The following is a 21,846-nucleotide window of genomic DNA, read 5'->3' as shown; positions in this document are numbered from 1 at the left end:
TCTCTCTTCTCTCTCTCTCTCTCTCTCTCTCTCTCTCTCTCTCTCTCTCTCTCTCTCTCTCTCTCTCTGAACTTACTGGCTCTCAGAATGTTCTCATTACTGCCACATCGTGACTGAACCTGCAGAGAGACAAACAGATATTCTATATTTGGTCATATGTAGGAAATGAGTTAAATACTTCTCCTTCATGACAGGACAGTCTGGCAAAAGCTTTCATGTTGATTAGTGTCTAATACACAGGCAGGACATGGACACATAAATAACATGAATTCTAGCTGTGACATTCAAAACCAGCACGACAGCAGGTCTTTGGGTTTTTCTAATTCCCTGATTGCACAGTACAACACAGGATCATTAGAAACAGGAATGAGAGGAATCCTGTTCTTTAATCACACATCAACCCGTGTGTGTTGTCCATCTCTGCTATGACGGAAGTCCCTTTCCTTACAAGCTTTATCAAAACAGTTTGTAAAACCTGCCGTGACATTTGACTTTACTCTACTTCTTCTCACGTTCATTTGTTCTTGACATTAACACGTGATCTGCCAAACGGAGCATCTTTTAAAAACTGCCTCTTTGTCTTCATTTAAATGTAAAACAACTACGCTTACCATTCAATGAAAAACAAATACCACAAATTCTTACACAAAGCCAGTATTCAAATGATGGCAGTGTCAAAGGCCAGCTGACAACAGAGGACAATTCAATACAATGAATACTGAGGATGTGGAAATTCCTGTACTATGTCAACTACTTCAGTAATTTCAGTCAATTTGAGTCATGTCATACTCACTTTGGAGATGTACTTTATCAAGACAACAGGTAAACACGGACAATGTAACAGCAAATTAAAACAGGACAAGAGAAGAAAACAGTTTGGTTTCTTCATTCTGAAAAATACTTATAAAAATGTGAACATAAGAGTGGCATTAGAATTATGACCTGTCTATTATATAAGCATATTTCAAATAAAGGTCTGGATTTCTCTGCAACTGTGGCAAATAAAATGATGTACTAATTTAAAATTTACCTTTGAGACAATTCCGGCATAATTTTGAGAGTTTTTGCAGCTTTTCCTATTAACAATGACATCCATTGATTGGGACAATGTTTTACGTGAATGTACCACAACTGAAGATATTTATATTTCAGTTTTGCCAAACCTCACAGTCCCATTCACTCCCATTCAGTTCCAAACATCACACAAGTCCCAAGACTTTTAATTGGTTAAGTAAAGGACATCCCTCACTGTGAGCAAGAGGCCGACAATCACATTTTGTGGTTCAGGATTGTAACATCCAGCTACTAACTTCTGTGTGCAGTTTCATATTGCTATTGCACGAGTGCCAAATAGAGACAGGCTTGGGTTTGTCACATTTAATAAACCCATCCATAACACTTTTAACTTTTTGTAAGTGACCTCAATTGTTATCCAAACAATTGACCAAACAAATCTCCAAATAATATAAATGAATTGTTGCTTTTTAAGTCAGGAAATCGAATTAGCAATTAGCAATTAGCAATGTCTTCTTTACACTTGTTATAATAAGTGATGAAACATTAGAGAAGGGTTTGGGAATCCAGGAAATAAGCAGAAACTCCAATCATGCAGGAACTGTCCATTATTGGGTTTTTTTTCATTTGCATGTACATATATAGTGGCACGAAAAGGTAAGTGCACCCTTTGGAATTACCTCGATATAGATATGATTTAATTTGTCCTAAAATATCATCAGATCTTCATCCATGGACTGATGAAACTAGGGCTGAATTCTTTAAGAAGAACATGCAGCACTATGTATAGTGTAGGCCAGGGGGTTTCCAAAGTCAAGGCCCCCCTCAACCCACCTTGGTTTACTTGCCTTTTTCATTCAATTCCTGGCTGCCTATAGGATCATGATTATGTTATTTGATCCCATAGACACTCAACAATTGAGCCAAGATAACTTGATACTTTCTGTTTGACATAAACTGAGACTAAACTTAATAAATAAAAAAGGTCTGTCTTAAGGCTTTTATTAATTTCTGAAGATGGGAAAGTGAGAAAAACATTAAAATTCCCTAAAACAGCTGAATCTCTTTAACCAACTCACATTTAGGCTCATTTACCTGATCTCCTTTTGGTAACTAATACAATATTTTTTCCATTCCGTGCACTGAGCCTCCCCTGAAAGAGGTGAAGCAGGGTGGAGGGAGCATCATGATTTGGGGCTGATTTGCTGCCTCTGGTCCTGGACAGCTCCACATCATCGAGGGGGAAATGAATTCCCAGTTTTATAAAGGAATCCTACAGGATCATGTCAGGGTGTCTGTCCTCCTGCTGAAGTTCAAGACAAGCTGCTGATGCAGCACGACAATGACCCTAAACATACAGACGTTTAGGGTCATTGTTCTACTACAGAAGGACATCAGACAAAGAAAATCCTCCTTCTGGAGTGGTCCAGTCAGAGCCCAGACATTAATCCAGTAGAGAGGTTGTGGATGGACCTCAAGATCCTGACAATATGACTGAGCTGAAGCAGCTCTACGAGGAAGAATGATCCAAAGTTACTCTTGAACACTGAGCAGCTCTGATTGACGTTATTGGTGTCAAAGTAGGTTCGGCCAGTTATTACATCCAAGGGTTCACTTACTTTTTCCACCAGCACTGTGAATGATTAATGGCTGTGTTCAATAAAGACACAAAAGATTTTAATTGCTGAGCTTAGGGACACTGTTTGTGTAATTTTCAGGACTTCTGATTTGTTAGTGCTGTTAGTGTGTGTGCGTGAACAAAGGTTAGGGTGTACCTTGGGTGTCGGGCATGACGCGGTGGAAAGGCGGGAGGTTGCCTGTGTTGCCCGTGGTGACTCGGAAGGGGTGGAGCTTAAAGAGGCCGAATCTCGAGGAAGCACCTGAATGCCCCGAGAAATGATCGAGTCCGGGATCTACATACACCCACGTGCGCGCAAACACGCACATACACACACACACACACACACACACGCACACGCACACTTAATTCTACTGAAAGAAGTTCCTTCAGTTGTTTTACTGTCAGCTAAAGTAGACACTTTTTTTTGAATGCAAATGATGCAAGTTTCACCTCTAATTTGGTGAAGCAGAAAAACCAAATGTTGGAATGGTAGCCTATATGTTTCTTTTGCATACATGTCCACAGGTTTTGAGAACACAGACACTAAAATCATCTGTCTCCCTGAAAGATGACTGGTCCTGATGCTTCAGCTAACACTTAAGCATTTTACTTAGTAGCAACAGTAACAGTGATGGTGCTGACAAATCTGCTGACTTCATTTGATTTCATCACTTATGAGAGCATGGGTAAACAAACTATAGTTATAGTAGGTAGCCGGCCTGTGTTACTTTAAATTTATATCCTCACAGTATATTGTGAATAATCTGTATACTGCTTGCCCTCATAATCAAATGTGATTCAACTCCAGTACACGACACTGGGATAGTAAGTATTTGAGTTCAAGTTATTATCAGTTAAATATTAATATATATGTATATATATTATAGTTTTTGTGGGGGCACAGTAATGATGTTAGCATGTCTTTCAACTGTTGGCTCTTCTCAGTGATAGGGACCGGGAACTTCATGTGATATAAGAATTAAAAACCAGACCTGAAGCCAGTGGCTGTCTGGGAGGTAGAAAATCCTTTGAGTTTATGGTTTGCTTTGGAAAATTGTCAGAATACACTATTTTCCTGGGTTGCAATTAAATGGCAAACACATGCAAAACCACCTCAATGAGGGAAATATTTAAAAAATTCTAGCTGATTTAGACAAGATTATTTGTAGAGGAACTACATGAGGGTCAACCATTGGTTGACAGTGAGACGGAAAGTAATCTGGTCATGCATACTACAGCATGCCGCATGTTTAAGATATATGAGTGATTTTAGTTTATATACCAACAGGACAAATTACACAATATCTGTTATTTTTAACACGTAGAAGCTTTTTCCCAGATGTTTTGCTGTAAGGAAAATAACCATCACACTTACAAACTGCTGCTTTCAACCACTAAGTTTAGGGCCCCATTCTTTATATCTACCTTAAATAATCTAGGCAAACATGATGTTAGCAAGCTAAAACAATTCTGTTATAGCCATGATTGGCACTTTTATACTGCAACTTGCATAGTAGTTATCTTAAGAGTGAAGAAACTACTGTACATTTACTTCTGATGCAAGTACATTTCATCCATTTTGAGTGTTTAAAGCTGCATCATTTGATTTTTGGAGCCACCTGAGGTCAGTGTGCGCCTATTCATATCAAGCTGACATACAGAAATATTAGTATCTATTTCGAGTCCTGTTTCTGGTGACCTAAAGAATTTAAGACCAATGTTCACTCTTCTTATAGCTCTGTTTTGGTCTCCATCTACAGTCAACTTCAGAAAACATGTGTAAAGTGTAATCAAAGCTTTTTCGACAGTCTTCTGATGCTGGAAATGAGACAGATGAACCAAAACACTAAAGCTGTGAGATCAAAACAATGACCTGAAAGATGGTAAAGCTCTACAGAGCTGAAGGAAACAACAAAGTTGGGGGTTAATTATCTGTAGGTTCATCACTACATGCAACCAACCACATTTAACATGAGCTCATTTGATCAATTGTTAATATTAAGATATTGATTAAGTGCACATTTAAGTGTACAAATTACACTTACTACTGTATATTTCAGCATGTAAAAGTACAATGGAGTATTAGGGCCACATTGAGGAAAAAAAAAATCTGAAATTTCGAGAATAAAGTCATAATATTACAAGAATAAAGTCAGAATTTTATGAGAATAAAGTTGTAATTTTAGGTTGCGTGTTGTTTTAGAGGGAAATATCAGAAGCTTTAAAATGGGGAACGTGGAGCATCCTGTGAAAATCATCATCATCATCATCATCATCATCATCAGGACACATGAAAGATCGTGAAGGAACTGAGTCTATTCTATGGTTAAACTGACAAACAGCAGCTGCCAGAAGCAGCTCAGGCTGACACTGACTGTTCTTTCGTCTGTTTGATTGGTCACTATTCCTAAAAATTGTTTTTTTTTTCATTCAAAATTTTTAATTTTCAATTCTCGTAATATTACGACTTCATTCTTGAAATTTCATATTTCTTTTTCTCCTCAATCTGGCCCTAATATTCCGTCATATAAAAGGTATTTAACATTTAGTGATTGTTAGAATTACTCAGTTTTCTCAATAACCTAGATGCTCTCATCTGAAACCATAATCATATCAACATTTATATATTGGTGGCCCTTGAATAAAGAAGATATTGCCTCATATCTGAAAATGTTAAGTTAGTGTATGGGCTTCATCTTGAAAAGGCTTTGTGGGCCCAAGAGTGTGTGGTACTGACAGACATGATCAACTGATCAATGGCAGGAGGAGGATGGTTTGTGTGTGAGCGTCTCACCTGCTGGGCATGAGTACAGGAACAGGTGTAATGAGTGGGTGGGGTGGGTGTGCTGCCAGGCAGATAGGGACCCCCTTTAGCCATGACCACAGCATGGCTTGTCTGATGGACACACACATGCGTGCGGGCACACACAAACACAAACACACACACAGACAGACAGACAGACAGATGCAAGCCGGCATACACAGACAAGTGAATGAGATGAAATGGTGTGTAATTACAAAAAACATTCACATTTTAATGAAATACCAGCTGCTCCTTTAGATGCTTGTAGCTATTATCTAAACTGTGGATCCTCCTGTCTCAAACAACATCTATACATGTTCTATAAATCAAGATCCCAATTACTCCAGGTGTCAACATTTGATCTGTACCTGAATTTGTTAACTTGATAATGACATGTCATCAACGGACTTTGCATTTATACCTGGTAATAATGAGCATTGTCATAATGTAAATTCAGCCAGCATTGAATTGGACGTCAATATGCAGATGGTGCAGGCAGAGCTGCAGATTTGTCATCAATCAAAGTGTATGCCACATCAAGAGAATAATGTGGGTTACTCTTGAAGGACTGACACAGCATGCAGATCAAGCCTCTCCTCAGCACCTAAAGGACTGTCAGAGTGTGAGGAACAAGATTCTCTGGTCTGATGAAACCAAGATTCATCCGTTTAGCCTCAATTCTAAAAACAGGTTTTCCTTCTGGAAGTCTCTCCCATCTCCACACAGGATCTCTGGAGCTCATCGGGTTCTTGGTCACCTCTGAAACCAAGGCTCTTCTCATCTGTCTGTTCAGTGTCACTGGGCGGCTAGTTGTAGGAAGAGTCCTGGTTGTTCCAAGCTTCTTCCATTTAAGAATAATGAAGACCACTGTTCTCCTCAGGAACCTTCAATGCAGCAGAAATGTTTCTGAGCCTCGACACAGTCCTGTCTCTGCGCTCTGCAGCAGCTCCATCACCTCATGGTTTCTGCTCTGATCTGCATTGTCAGCTGTGAGACCTTATATAGACTGGTGTGTGTGTTTACACATCATGTCCAATCAGCTGAGTTTTGTGTTTAGGTGGACTCCAATCAAGGTGAGGAAACATCTCAGAGTAATAGAGTAATAGCAAAGTGTCTGAATACTAAAGTTAATGTGATATTTCAGTTTTTACTTTTTCATAAATTTGCGAAAAATTCTAAAATTCTGTTTTGGGTTTGTCATTACGGAGGATTGAGCGTAGACTGATGAGGGGGAGATTCATTTAAATGATTCCAGCATGAGGCTGCAACATAACAAAATGTGAAAAAAAATGGAAGGGGTCTGAAGACTTTCTGAATGCACTGCACATGGTCATCGCAAGAGTACCCAAGAGTACAGCAGGGTCATCAGATACATTATCAAAATTTATCACCACCCAATGTGACATCAGCTGGCAAAGTGCTCTGTTGTCTGCCAATAATAAGCCTGTAAAACCTATGCAAATACAAAATAACAGCATATCTCTACTATTCATCTGGAAGCATGACAGTAGATTTTTACTAGGGGTGTAACAGTTCACATATTTGTCGTTCGGTACAGGATGTCCGGTTTGGTTCGCGTTGTGATCCAAATGAATATAATTTATCTTTAACCATGAACATTACTTGCATAACCATAAAGTGCCATAAAGGCTTAGTCCTAACCACAGCAGCCTAGGTTCTCTCTCTCTCTCTCCCTGACTTTCCTGTCTCTCTCTCACTGTGACCATCAGAATAAATGCAAAAATAACACAATAATACATTAATCTTTCTGAAAAAAAACCCCCAAAAAACATAAAAATAGAGTGAATGTATCAATAATTTTCTGCATGCTAAACTTTAATGGATCTTTATTTTATTATTATATTATTAATTTCTTATCTGATTGATAAACTTCTGAAGCACTTGAAGTTTTGTTAGTAGATTGCAGCAATATCAATAATACCTTGATGGATTTGGTATGACATAATTCTTTTTAAAGAAATGTACCTTTATGTGCATTTCTTGTGTTTAGGAAACAAGTCACCCAATTTGAAGTTATGGCCAGTTTGCAACCGGGTTACAAGTTTACAACTTTACGATTACACCTTTATGTTGACAAGTTCAATTCATAATAAATTAAAAGATGTTTTTCATGTCTATTTTTCACTGTACTGAAAACATACTCAACCGTGAACTCAAAACTGAGTTATATGCCGGAACGTGAGTTTTGCGAATCGTTACACCCCCAGTTTTTACCATAACTTTTTAGTGCTGCAGAATCCTTTCTCATGGTGCTGTAATCCACTCTGTGTCTCATAAAGATACAATTACCAGGTGTAAATAGGTCTAGATGTCATGTGAAAGGGTCTCAATTTAGTTTGCATCACTCTACCTCCCAATCTCCAAGGAAATGTTTCCAAGAATTACTTATATTTATAATATTTCATCAACCAGCATATTTCCTCAGTTTAAATTAGACTAAACTAACATTTTATTTGAAATTTGAAGACAAACATCCTGAAATGCTCTGTTGTCTATCTATTTTATCACTACTAATATGCATTTTCTGCCTATAACATTTGAGTAGTATCTATAGTGCAGGAGCTTGCAGCTGCAATGACCCAATTTTCACACAGTAAAGTGATCATTAAAGTTTCATATATCTAGTTTTGAGCAGCGCTGGTTTTCACGTGTCCTGTCGACCAGTTACCTTGGCAGCGATAGCAGCTGCAGTGATGTGGGAAGAGCCATGCTGGGGATGGTGGTGGTTGTGCACATGTTGAACTCTCCTCCGGTCGTCCTCCTCGTCTTCCTCTTCCTCACACTGGGTGCCACGCTCCATGGTGTGGGTGTCGGCGTGAGTGTTGGCGTGCGTGTTGGCCAGCAGAGGGGTAGGGGAGGGCAGCTGCTCCAGGGCGGCGTGTGTGGATTTAACTCTGACCGTGGCCTCTCGCAGCAGGTCGATGGCATGGGGCAGAGCGGGCAAGATGAACTGAAAACACTCCTGGAGAAAACAAGAGAATTTAATTTAAGACCATCTTTAACATTCAACAAGACATAATTTCATCAGTTATGATACAAGTCACTGATGGATATGTCACCTTTTAAACCCCCATAGGCCAAGTAGTATAATTTGAAAACTCTGAAAGACTTGACTGAGATGCATCAAGTCAATATTTAACAAGTGTAATGTGGGTGTGACTTATCTTGAGACTTGTGACTTGTGTATTTTTTGACTGAATCAAGCCATTAAGCCGTGGAAAATAATTCAAACTACAAATTAAGTTTTAAAACAAATTACTAATGGTTCAGAATGAACTCTTAAAACAGGCCCACAGTTACTTGTTTTAATGTTGTGGCTGATTGGTGTATTATTACCTTTGAAAGACAACATTGGCATGCATTTGGAGTCATGTTTGTGTCCACCTGACAAATGTTAAGCCTAATATTCACTCTTCTTTTAGCTCTGCTTGGGTCTCCACCAGCTCCTGAGTAAAATATCTGAGTCTTTAGACGCTAATTGCTCCACTATGGTCACCAGCTGGTTGCTAACTGTGTCTGTCTGTTGTTTGGTGCAGGTGGTAATGGGAATTTAGCACAAGGTCAAGTGTCAAAGAATTGTACCTGAGAGCCCTTCTTGCTCCCTGGCAGGTTGATGATCAAAGTTTTACCACGAATACCACACACCGGCCTGGAAACAGCAGTAGAGAGCAGATTAGAGCAGGAGACGACACCACACACATTAATCTGGTTATGTAGATGTTATGTATGATGTAGGGTACATGTCGAAAAGCAAAAAGAGAGCAAAAAAATGAAGTCTTCACCTGGACAGCATGCCAAGTGGTGTAACGTTGAGTGACCCCATCAGCATGGCCAGAGCCATACCTGGGGCTTCCCGCTCTATCACCTCTCTGGTGGCCTACAACACAAACACAGGGGCTCAGTCAGTTAAGTAATTTCAGGCACTTATTTATCAAGTTTTGGACAGAGCTCGCTTGTTTAGTCTCTAATAGCCCTTTTCCACAGCATGGTATCGGCTAAACTCCGCTCGACTTCACTCACCTTTTCTGGTTTTTCATTGGGCAAAAATTGTGGTTAGTACCTGGTACTTTTTTTGGTATTACCTCCACCGAGGTGCCAAGTGAGCTGAGGTGATACCAAAAGGTGACGTAAAAACACTGGAGGCTAGTGATTGGTCAGAGAAAATCGTCAGTACTGTGTCATCATTAGCTGTGTCCCAATTCAGGGGCCGCATCCTTCAGAGGCGGCATATGAAGACCGACTGAGCCACAGCGGCGCAACTAGACTGTGACCATTTCAAAGGCTCCCTCTGCGGCCGATTAACGTAGTCTTCTGTTCCTGGGCAATGAAGGCTACAACGGTTGGATCCTTCGTGGTCCAACCTATCCCAAGGTTCATTGCGCACCGGTAATGAAAGCACCGTGTCCTCCAAAGGACGCGGCTCCTGAACTGGGACACAGCTACACCGCTAACTTTAGCCTGTTACATTTCTGTTAGTTATTGTGGTCTACTTCTGGTATGGCAACCCGCAAAACCATGCTGTGGTAGTAGACATTTCGTAGACGTTTGGTATCCCTTCGATATCCTTCATTTTTCATGCATTTTTCACGTTGAAGCTGACATCACGATAGCTTCATATGTCCTTGCTATAGTAAGCACGCCACAATAAGGGGGTACTATGTGCAGTGGAAAAAGAAGTACCTGGTTCTACAAGCAAGTAGAGTGGAGTCAAGTTGAGTCGGTGAAAAAGTGCTACAAATTTCTTGTTTTTAATCAGTTACAACTTTTTTTGCATTTATTCATTTTATTTAAACTCTTGCAGTCAGTGTGTGCATGTGTGTACCTCAGGTGTAACATCTCGTGGTGCAAAGCCAGTTCCTCCAGTAGTAAGAATGAGATTCAGCTCCTGTTCATCGCACCACTCCAAAAGAGTTTCCTGTACACATGTAAACACACACAAAGTTAATAACTATACCATGCATCTTCACATGGAATTGTATGGGCCCTACATGTAGCTATAATGGATAAAGACACTTTCCATTCAAACAAAGAACCTGGGTTAAAATTCCAGTGATGACAAATACCGTTCTTGCTCAAGTGTCCTTAAGCATCCATAAAGCCCTTATTGGACATTCACCACCCTATATAACATCTTTACTGGACTGGACCTCAAGACCCAACCAAACTCGCTCTATTAAGTGTCTTATGCTTCAAATCCCACAGGTTTACTCTGAACTGTATCTGTGTTTCTGTTCATTAAAACACATGGAATTATCTACAACTCACTCTCAAGATTGACATACACACTCACAATCTAAGACGATGATCTCAAACCACTTCACCTCAGAGTCTAAATGCTTTCACTAAGTATCATCTTCTTTTGAATTTTTAACTGTGTATTTCTATGTAACTTGACATCATTGCAAATGAGGGAATCCGCAATGATCTTTGAGGCTTAAATAAATAAACGAGAGAGTCGCTGCAAGGTCTAAGGTGATCCTCTGTACCTCAAGGGAGAATTTCCCCATTGGGTTCAACACATTCAGGGACTAGAGGAGCGCTGAATTGAGAAATCATAACTGGCTAAATGTTGGATGATGGACAGATGGCCCCTGCCAACTGCTAAGAAAACTTATGAGCTAGACAGGCAAAGATTCAGGAAGTATGCAGGGAACAATTTGCCACTGTTTTCATTCAGTGTTGTGGCACCAGAGCTTGTATCTGACTTATCAAGTGTCTTTTCTTCTATGACAGATTAAAACATTTTTGAGTACCAATGGGAAAATGTGTTAAGTCCAGTCTGTTTTCACAGCATATTGTTATGTGTCTCAGTGCCTGTGAGTGATATTGTTGAGCTCAAAGCAAAGACACGTACTTTGATTTCATTGATCTCATCTGGAACGATCTTGTAGGCTGATATGACTCCTCCTAGCCTGCAGGAGGTGACAGAGACACAGTTATTGGAATGTGAGCATGTGTGTGTCAGCATGTGTGTGTAGACCATAGACTTTATGTATAGTCTCACAGTGAGGGATCATGGACCAGGTCCTTCAGGTTGACGCCACTCCTGTCCTCAGCCAAGTTCTTGAAGCAGCTGTCACTGACTGAAGAGGAGAGAAGTTCAGGTTACAGAAAAGAACAACAGAGTTGACATCAATGAGGTACTTCAATGAAATTTCACACATATACACTCAATTAATGTTATTAGTCTTTTTATCCAGACTTCTAACTGTTTTTTTGCATCTCTTGTATCTTGCATCTTTTGTGTCTAATTACAACTTGACAAGCCTTTTCTCACTGAATAAAAGCAGTAAATTTTCAAGGGAAACTGGACGGTACTGTTTTCAAAGAGGAAATAGTACATGGACATTATTGTTAAAAAACATTACATGGCGTTATGGTTGTATTCCTGTATTCCTTGATCTCTATTATTCATGATTTACATTTAAATTTAAAAAAACACTTGAATTGCTGACGTAAAAACTTGTAACTGCTTACAAACAGGGTGAAACAGCGAGCATGGCTCTGTCTAAAGGCATGGAAGGTAGAGATTTAACAAAGAATAATTAATGTTTCCATTAGTGAGCTTTAAAGGTGCTGTTATGCCATTTTATTACCTTTGGACAGAGCCAGGCTAGCTGTTAGCCTCAGGTTCTAGTCTTTGTATTATAAAACTGTAAAGAAAGATGGACCTAGCCTCCATGGCTTCACCTACAGGTTTCTGAAGAGCAGTTTTGAAGCTCAGAGTGAGCTGCTCCACCTCTACTATATTGGCAGTGTCTGACTCCGCCCCTAACTCCCAGCTAATCCAAACATGTGCAAAGAAGAGGGGCGCGTGTGGAGCCAAGAGTTTGGTGCATGCCGGTTTGTGGCAAGCATGCGCTCATTCAAATGTCACTCAAAGAGACCACGCCCTCAATTATACATAACTTTAAGCTTTAATAAAATGTAAAGAAATGAGTTATAATCCTTGTCCATGGTTTACAAGGATTGCAAATCATGCAGATATATATTTTTTCAAGTGCAGTTGCTCTATTAATTTGTGCTTTAGTGTATTTTTCTGACTCAGACTTGCCACGGTGTGCTGATTTAATGCAGTGAAAACACCCAAACTCGCCCTATTATATATGTCACCAACTGATATATAAGCTCTCTAGGATAATTAATAATAAAGAAAAGCTAAATTAGGTAAATGTTGTGAAGTCTATTGGCTTTGACACACAAACTTAATTTATTCACGATTTAGTACAAAATATTACCAATTAATTTTACAGCACAACCATTACTGGAGTTTTGAGGCCAATATCAATAATGATATTGGAGAATTAAAAAGAAATTTGACAATATATCTGTCATTATTTTTTTACTTTTAGTTGCATACATTTAGTATGTAACTCAATCAAAAAAATAACAAAATATGGCATTTGATAACATCGTGAAGTAGCATAGGATCATGGGAATTGTTGTCTTCACCACCATTTCTAACAGCTTCTCCAGGTTTCCTTCAGTGTCAGTTGTTCAGGAGGTTTTTTCCTGGAGCCAGATTATCCACAGAGATCTCCTCCTCTCCAAAACAAACAGACCAGGTAATTACCGGTAAAAACACTGAATACAGCAGTTCCATGTTAGAAATCTGTGTTTTACCGACACTGTACCGCGGACATGGGATGTCAGGGAGAGCCTGGGAGCGGAGATTGATGCTAACCTTTGTTTTGATTGTTTCTCTGATAATTTATGAACCAGACATTTGGGAGGTTTTTACTGGCAGCAAAATTATCCACAGAGGTATCCTCCTCTCCATGACAAACAGACCAGAAAAAAAGTTATGTGAAAAATGTGACTTAAAACTGGATAAAAAGCCGATCTTGAGCTTCTGGCAGACAACCACAACACTGACACATGCACATAGGGGATATGATGTCACTGACCGGCGCCCAAATGAAACTGACCGTTACCATGATTAAAATATATAACTATCTATAACTATCTATAAATATCTAGTCATTAGACATTCTTAAAATAAGTGACCAAATTCTGTATTGAGTGGGACATTTTGCAGTTGAAAAATAAACTTGAGTGCTCAGTGGAGGATAAACTTTGTGATGGAGACAGTGTTTCTAAATAACCTTTAAGTATCTTTAATATTTCTGCACTGCTGTTTCTTGTTCATTACAACATACATGCCGATACTGATGTATCTGTGTTAATATCAGTTGATATATCAGCCGGGCCAATTTATTGGTCTCTAATAAAAACCAATATTGGTATCATGTAATGTAATGTAATCGCTGGTACATAAAGTAAGTGCTATGGAGTAATAAACACATATATTATTTTGCAATTTTCTGAGCTCATTTCTGACATTATCAACTAGTAACATTAGAAAACAATTAGCATGTCTGGGCCTATCACACCTGAAACAGGTTTGGCTGGATTATTGCAAAATGGATTGCAACATACCCAGAAGTATATGAAAGAGTGCAATCATTTTTAATTTCATCATTAAGCAGTACGATATGATAATGAGATATTTGCAGCCCTGCTCTATTGGAAACACATGGAACAAGATAACATCATCTAGTATGCAACAAACCAAACCATTACGAGCTGTAACTCACAAATGTCCTGAACCCAATAAAAAACAGGCTCAATAGGGATATTGACGGAAAGAAACTTGCTGTCAGCCAAAATCAAAATTAGCATATCAGAAAAAAAAAAATCACCCCTAAAAATTGCAATCAGTGCATCTTTACTAGCGGGTATTTACGGCAACGGTACAGTGTGTCATCAAAATAACTACAATGGCCTTTACCCTGTGCAACGCTGTGGCTGTCTGGTGTGTTTAACAGTTTTGGTGGATTAAAATATATCAGGCTTTGAATGCATAGACATTTGTTGTTAGAATCAACTGATTGCTGAGTTCAGCCTTATCATGGAATATGTTGACAATAACAAAAATATATATCATATATTATTATTAAGACCTTTCTTTTCATTTAAGGGGTTTCCTCTTTGGACACAGCTCTTTAGTAAAGTGATGATCCGCGTTTGAAGTTTTTCCTAGGGTATTTAAATGTATACATAACATAACACCCGTGTAGTTTTATGGAAGCTCCTTCTTCCTAGTAATCACAAATGGCAGCATTAGTTTTTTAATATCACAGCTGGCCAAATCTCCTATTTTAAGTTTCTCTTGTGCTAATTTAACAATTAGCCTATGTGCAACTTGGCTTGTGGACCCACCAGCTCTAATATGTTCACTGTCAATATTATTTCACCTTTTCAGAACGTTTTGCTCCATATCCTCTCAATGTAAAACAGTTAAAATGTCTTCTCCATGGTAGATGTGTAAACGAAGACACACACACACAAACACACACACACACACACACACACACACACACACACACACACACACACACACACACACACACACACACACACACACACACACACACACACACACACACACACACACACACACTCACACACACACACACACACACACACATTCCCACACACATCACATGAATTGGTTGGGAAGATCTGTAAACAAGTGACAGCAGATTGTGGCAGTCAGGTGAATGGATAGCAGGGTTAACTGCTGTTTAGCCGAAATGCTAGCTCATGAAACCACGACAGACTTCCCAGCCCAGCTGCTGGCTCGTATCCTCTTAGCATTATTCTCACGTCTCCCCCTGCCTAGGCAAGTAGGCACCAGGACTACTGGTGACTGTCATACGACTGTATACTAGTCCCAGTTCTCCTCTGCACGACTCAGGGATGAGCATCCGCTGAACAAATTAGAGAAGCGAAATCAGCCTGAATTCATGTCGCCTAAGCGCTGCCCTTTGCTCTCTAACTTGCTTTTAATAGGTAACTAAACGCACGATTTATTTACTTTTCTGCGTTAAATAAACACACACACACACACACACACACACACACACACACACACACACACACACACACACACACACACACACACACACACACACACACACATTGAGCCCAAATGAAATGGCTGTCAGAAGAACCATAAAAGATATGTTAATTAAAAGCACCATTACTAGCGGCCAACATATCGGATCTGCAAAGGGACATGAATAATGCAACTGATATAGGCTCGGTAATGCTATATTGATAGAAAAAATAAGGTTCCGTTGCGTCAAGGTTGCAACATACAACACAACAAGATCGGAAGAATGCTGGGTTTGCTTTCAAAATAAAAGCGCAATTTTTGTGAAAACCCCATTGCAGTACATGCTCGCCTGGGAATAGCGCCCTAATTTTGAAAGTCTTTGCCTGTCGTTCTTATTCCTTCTTGACGCTACATAAAATATCCCACTGTTCTGTCGTGTAAGCTATCTAGTATAACACTGAATATGACAGCTAGTCTTCACACGGTAATATAAACGTTTCAGACTTCAACACAGAATTGCAAATAATGTCGATTCAAAAGCAAATTCCACATCTGTCCGACCTGTCAAAACGCAGGCACCAACCGTTAGTGCAATGACAGTCAACGGAACCGGTTAGCTTACTGGCAAACATTAGCTAGCTCTGCAGCGAAGACAACTCGTATCGTGAACACGATTATTCATAAGCAGCCTACGGCAAAACGGCACAGAGGTGTACTATAAAGAAGCATTTTATCGCATTTCATCAAATGGTCTCCTTACCCGTCAGAATCCCCACTCGGGTCTGATGGTCGTGGTTGGTGAGCACCATCCCGTCCGCCGCCATGTTTACAACCTCTGTCTGCACTGTGACGGCACGTACATAGAAACAATGTGGTGTGCGGGCTGCTGCACCTCTGGAGGACGACTCTGAGTGTGTATGTGAGTGCGTGTACGTGTGTCTGTGTGTATGTGTACTTGTGTCCTTTAGTGTAAATGTCCTCCAACTAATGAGTGAAAATTTGGGGCCACCCTAAAAAAACGATGATAGAGACTTGAGCCTTTGAACTAGTGTTTTTGAAACAGCCCCAGATAGGAGTTAGGTGTAAAATATAGCTATAACATGTGTCTGGTTAGTCATCAGTCATTGCTCCATTTAGTACCAAATGTAGTCTTAACTTAAGTAGGAAATAATTCTCACAAGGTATGCACATCAGCAAAAGGTCTTCACCATAAAAGATGTTCATTTTCATGACATTTGTCACTTTATGAGGACAGACTAATTGGCATGTTCTCACGCACCAGTGCTGGATTATTAACTGGGCAACACAGGTAAATTGGATCTTTGTGGCATCCTACAACACAATATAAACTGAAGTGATAATCTATTGAAGCGTTATTGATGTCGCCGATTTTGTACAAAAGTGTCTGCCAAATGAGTAAATGTAATTATAAAGCATAGGGGTCTAAAAGTGTCCGAGGGTTATTGCCATTTTGTAATGTCATGTATGGATGGCTCTGTGTTGAAATACAATTTTAATATCTTTAATTTTTCTGTTTGTATTACACTTGTGCATGTCCTTGAATAAATGTGTCTGAAATATAATATCACAGACTAACTGTTAAACCATATTCCAGTAGTATTCCAGCTGGCCTGATGGGAGGAGGGGATGGACAGTAGGAAGCAACTGTGACTCCATGTCAGTTCATTCTGCCATGGCGCACATACCCACACAGATACCTGTGAAAATGTGACAAGAGGTTGTAGTTAGTTGGATGGATGTTTATCACCTCCTTTAATTCTTTTCATTTTGGAAACTTAAGTCCAAAAAATTATTTCTATTTCTATAGAGATGAACCTCCTGAAATATTTAACAGAAGTGTCACAAACGAGGGCCCTGGGGGGCTTTTGCCCTCATAAACCCTAACAGTGAGATCAGGTTGGGGGACAAAGTGATAGTGTTACATGCCTTGGGGTGAGGAACTACAGAATGTGTCATGTGATGGATGTGTGACAGAACATGGTGACTGGCTGTAAATCAGCCTGCTGTTGGCTGTTGTGAACGCTACAGAAAATGATTACCATGTGATGAGGGGGGATTGCTGTACATCTGGAACATCCTGCCCCACCATCGAGCTGGGACACATCCTCCACATGACCTGTGATAAGTCTTTTGACATTTTGACCTGAATGAGAAGAGTTTTAAAAGACCAAAATGACATTTTTCAGCTGTGTTTTTGTTGTGTGTAAATGTATTTGTTTTTTGATCGGTGTATTTGTGTTTATGATGTGTTTGGTTTTGTATTCTAAAAATGAAAATCAATCACATTATTGTAATGAGATGATTTGGCTACTTCTGGCTATATGATGATGAGTCTTTTACTATATTTTCATTCATATATAATGTGTCCTTGTGTGCTGTTACTCAAAAATTGTGATAATAAAAACAAATTTCAAATTTAAAAAATTTAATCTTAATTGACTTAAAGTTTTCAACCATGGATATGACCACAAATAAATCCACTAACCACTAATTTCATGCATCAAAGAAGAGCATTAGTTTTTGCATTCACTAAACCTAGCGCAGTAACAAATTCCATGTCATCCACATATGATAATTTACTGTTGTCTTTATTGAGCTAGTTCTGCATGGGGGCAAAAACGGATTATACTAAGATGACTGTAATAGCCCCTACACAGCCATGGTCCACCCACCGAGGTGTTTTCATTGCTGGATTAGACCCCAGTCTCTTCATTTTGCTGGACATTGGATAGTAATTTTGCAATTTTGCAAGTCAAAGTCCAATTAGGATTGAACTGTGCTCTCTATGCAATTTAGGCATGATCAATTCACATGAAAAATTCAAGCCTCATCCCCCTATACACATAGAAAATGAATTAGGAGTAAATATCTGTGTGAGTGGAAGGCCTAAAAAAATGTTGACCTTTTTCTCTGTGGTTTTAGACGGCATTTCTCATAATTTTATAGAGTAATATATAGGGAGTAATGCACACTATTCTTTACACTTAACCAAAACAAAACCTTATTCATGGTGGCCCCCCATGATTTTTAACGTAACCCTTTTTTCTCTTTTCAGTCAATCAAAACATTGGAGAAGTTTGTACATCAGTGAGTTAGCTAGAATTACTCTAGCTCAGCATGATATTACCTCACAGGGGTCCTGGAAAGGGAAAGAGTTCAAGAAATCAGCATAACACTTCTCCAACCCCCTGATGTTGCATAATCAAAGCTTTTTGTTGAAAAATGTTTTTTTTATCAAGCCAAAGAAATACAAATATATGTAATGCAAAATCTGAATTATGTTGCCTTTGTTTTGTTTTGGTTTCTTTATTATTTAGTTAATTAATTATATATTTATTTTTTTCTTTAATATCTTATTGAAGTTGTCAAGCCTTATTGATATTGTAATGTTATGTGTCTGTGTTCATTATTCGGTTTGTTTAGTGTGACCCAGTGTAATAGTTGTAAATGTTGACATATTTATCCTAAATCTTGATAAATGTTGTGTAATAATTATGTCAGTCTTAAATATTTTAGATTACATTTCAAAAAAATGACCCAGCATACTTTAAATTATGAAACATGCTAATAACATTTGCCTAAATGAGTAAATGTCAATTAGGTTAGCATGAATCACTCTATTGCACAATATAAAAAGAGCATAGTCATATAATTCCCATTCTAAACTGTAGGAATACCACTCTGAGGAACATGTCTCCATGTATGCAGACATAAAGAAAACAAAGTAATTCCTACATTTACAAAATATACATCTTTGGGCCTTTTGGTTATGCTAGTTTGTGATGCTTTAGTGACTTCCTGTTTACATAGTATATTGCGTTTGATTGGACAACGCTGTTTCCTAGCAACCAATTTACATATTGCTGAAGTCATTACCACTTGTCACATTTCTTACATTTACTTTAGTAAATCACTAGTTTGAAACAAGGTAGTACTTACTAGGAACTTAGGAAAAACTTTTTGCTAATTCTATTTGTCATGTCCATACTTGCTGTGACACAGAAAAAATATCTGGACCCTGGATGTCCAGTCCCAAGTTTGCTAAGATATCAGTTGATTACTCATCTTGCAAGGATAGGGTGAGTCCATACCTTACAAGAACTCCCAGCAGGAGTTACTTGATGGCTGTCCATGAGGGGGCAGCATTGTACAACTGTTTGGTTAATGAATGACAGCCATCACCTCCACTGGGCCATCTCGAGTTGCGACAGAGCAGCAAACTCAAGACAAGCACTGGCTATAGTGTTCTTCTGGGCCCTTTGTAGGTCCCTGTGAAGTAACAGGTAAACTGTCACAAATGTTTATTATGGAAATGGTTTCTCCTAACCTTTCTGGAACTAAATTCAATTTAAGGCTCAAAATATAAATATCATCACCTGAATGCTATGGCATTACAGACAAAGGTGACAATATGGTGAAACCAGGACATTGAATAGCAGGATGACAGTCCAACAAACTGTTTGTTTGACCTGACTGTGGCTCCTCCCTGCACTCAGGATTTACAGCAGAGTGTGCAACAGCAACACTGGAATAGCAATGAAGGCAGAACATGCTTCAGCTGCCCTGGTGTCCATTTACATCAAAGGATATGTGACAGGATACTCCGTCCCTATAGGTGCTGATGGTGGAGCCTAGCCAGGAAAACGTTCTGGATAAACAAGTTGAAATCTTGATTATTTTAAGAAGAATTTATCATTTATTTAGAATGAAGCATTTTTTATGCTGAAAGGAAATCAAATATGTGTTTCAGAAGTCATGACATTCAAATACATGGTTTTAGAAGCTTGGTGTCGTAGCGACTACTCAAACTACTGTAGCTGGCAAGCTAACTGCTACACACTAGACAGCCCAGGAAATGCAAGTGTTACTGAGTTACAAGGAGGAGAGTTAATTAGAAGTTGATGGTGCACATCTAATAAGCTGCGATAGCTTCCTCCATTTTTGACTCTATGGCTCTCTGCTGCCTCAAAGGTCAGCACTCTCAGGACAGCTTGCTATTGGTCAATGCTACAAATGTGATGTGAAATATTTGGATAGAAGCTACCAATTAGCTAGCAACATATGGTGCCTGTGGAGTGTGTTTGCGTTTTCAAACCGGTCTCAGAAAACACGAGGAACTCCACTTCTTTCTGTTATTTTCCTTCAATCTCTCTACTTTTCCCCCTCATGTCTGTACTTTATGAAGTTATAAAGCCCTGGGATAAGTGTGAATTGTCTGAACACACCTTAAAGCTGGCCTATTCAACTGGTCGCCTGCGGGCCAACTCCAGCCCATCAATCAAGTCTGACCGGCATGCCGATCAATTGTTTAATTGCAATACATTTTTGCTACAATAAATCTTCTAAACCACAGGCTCTAATATTGCAGCAGCCTTCTTGGTAAACAGTTTCACCAGTCCCAGGCAGTAACAACAGTGTCTGTTCCAAACTTTCAACTATAATTTTTGGCATCAAATTCACAGACAAGTTCAGTTCATCCTGAACTTTTTCACTGTTCTTGCTCTCTTCTGTTGTTTGCCTCTTTTTAAAAAAATGCTGTGACGCAAGAGATGTCAGAATTAGCCAAATGATTTGCCAGACAGCTGACGTGATGTGTTGTAGAAAACTATGTGTTTACTTTTATTAATATGACAGCTTGTGTTGCACAGAAAATCAAATGAACCACTTGGCCTGATTACTTGAAGGAGGCCTTTTTGTTTTTTTCCTTAGGTAATGATTAGGCTACTTTTACAATTTGGTAAAATTATAGTTTTGCAAATGTGGTGTCATGTTGTGTCAGGTGTACATACAGAATGAGAACAGCTCAGGGAAATGTCTGCCCCCGGGGCCCTTAGCTTTTAGGAAATGTAGCCCCCTGAATATCATAGTTGAATAGCCCTGCTTTAAAGGTTGTATAGACGAGATGTAACAAGTCCTCCAATCCATACGAACATGTCGGTCGTTTGTTCCTACCTTCTGATATGACCCATAGGGGTGTCTCCCAAAATAGCACCCCTACGACAGCATGCGTACCGGACCTTGGTTTTCATGGTTACCATAATAAACACAAACTGTACCAAGAGTGGTGTACCGACCATTGCCGTGGTTACTTTAGTAACAGTAATGGCTTGGTTAGGTTTAAGCATTAAAACTACTTGGTTAGGAAAAGATCATTTGGGTTAAAATAAGTACTTCAGAAGATCTTTGTTGTCATGGTTACAATAATAACAACAAACGGTCATGGATAACAGGAACAATATAAACAACTGGTTTCACATGGGAATCAAACATCAATCTCCTGTGTCATATTCCTGTGTTTTGTTTGTTGCTCTTTATCCTACATCACTGCATTTTTCCCTTTGCTCCTTTCATAATTACTACGACCACTAGATGTCGCCTAGCAACAAAACGTAACTATGGGTCATAATAAACTGGTGAACAAACGACCTGTCTGCTCGTTTTTCACAGGAGGACAGTCTCGATTCT

At 39.2% G+C, this 21,846-nt stretch overlaps 1 protein-coding gene across 3 annotated transcripts in view; it reads right to left on the bottom strand.

The window, feature by feature from the left end:
- Positions 1–16,203, bottom strand: part of LOC111225485 (gephyrin-like) — a 31,866-nt gene extending 15,663 nt beyond the window's left edge. For 2 of the 3 annotated variants that reach the window (XM_022750395.1, XM_022750397.1), the window contains exons 1-10: positions 16,121–16,203; positions 11,464–11,542; positions 11,314–11,371; positions 10,282–10,374; positions 9,242–9,336; positions 9,042–9,108; positions 8,128–8,421; positions 5,430–5,531; positions 2,790–2,927; positions 77–119 (exon numbers count right to left, since the gene is read on the bottom strand). In XM_022750395.1, the coding sequence (XP_022606116.1) occupies positions 77–119; positions 2,790–2,927; positions 5,430–5,531; positions 8,128–8,421; positions 9,042–9,108; positions 9,242–9,336; positions 10,282–10,374; positions 11,314–11,371; positions 11,464–11,542; positions 16,121–16,184 (1,033 nt within the window). In that variant the 5' untranslated portion in view covers positions 16,185–16,203. The remainder of the gene's footprint in view (positions 1–76; positions 120–2,789; positions 2,928–5,429; positions 5,532–8,127; positions 8,422–9,041; positions 9,109–9,241; positions 9,337–10,281; positions 10,375–11,313; positions 11,372–11,463; positions 11,543–16,120) is intronic. The other variant, XM_022750396.1, reaches the window with a different exon arrangement.
- Positions 16,204–21,846: the final 5,643 nt, after the last annotated feature.

Source organism: Seriola dumerili, unplaced genomic scaffold (genome assembly GCF_002260705.1).
Source record: "Seriola dumerili isolate Sdu_G_001 unplaced genomic scaffold, Sdu_1.0 BDQW01000149.1, whole genome shotgun sequence".
NCBI lineage: Eukaryota > Metazoa > Chordata > Actinopteri > Carangiformes > Carangidae > Seriola > Seriola dumerili.
This window is presented reverse-complemented; position numbering and strand designations above follow the sequence as displayed.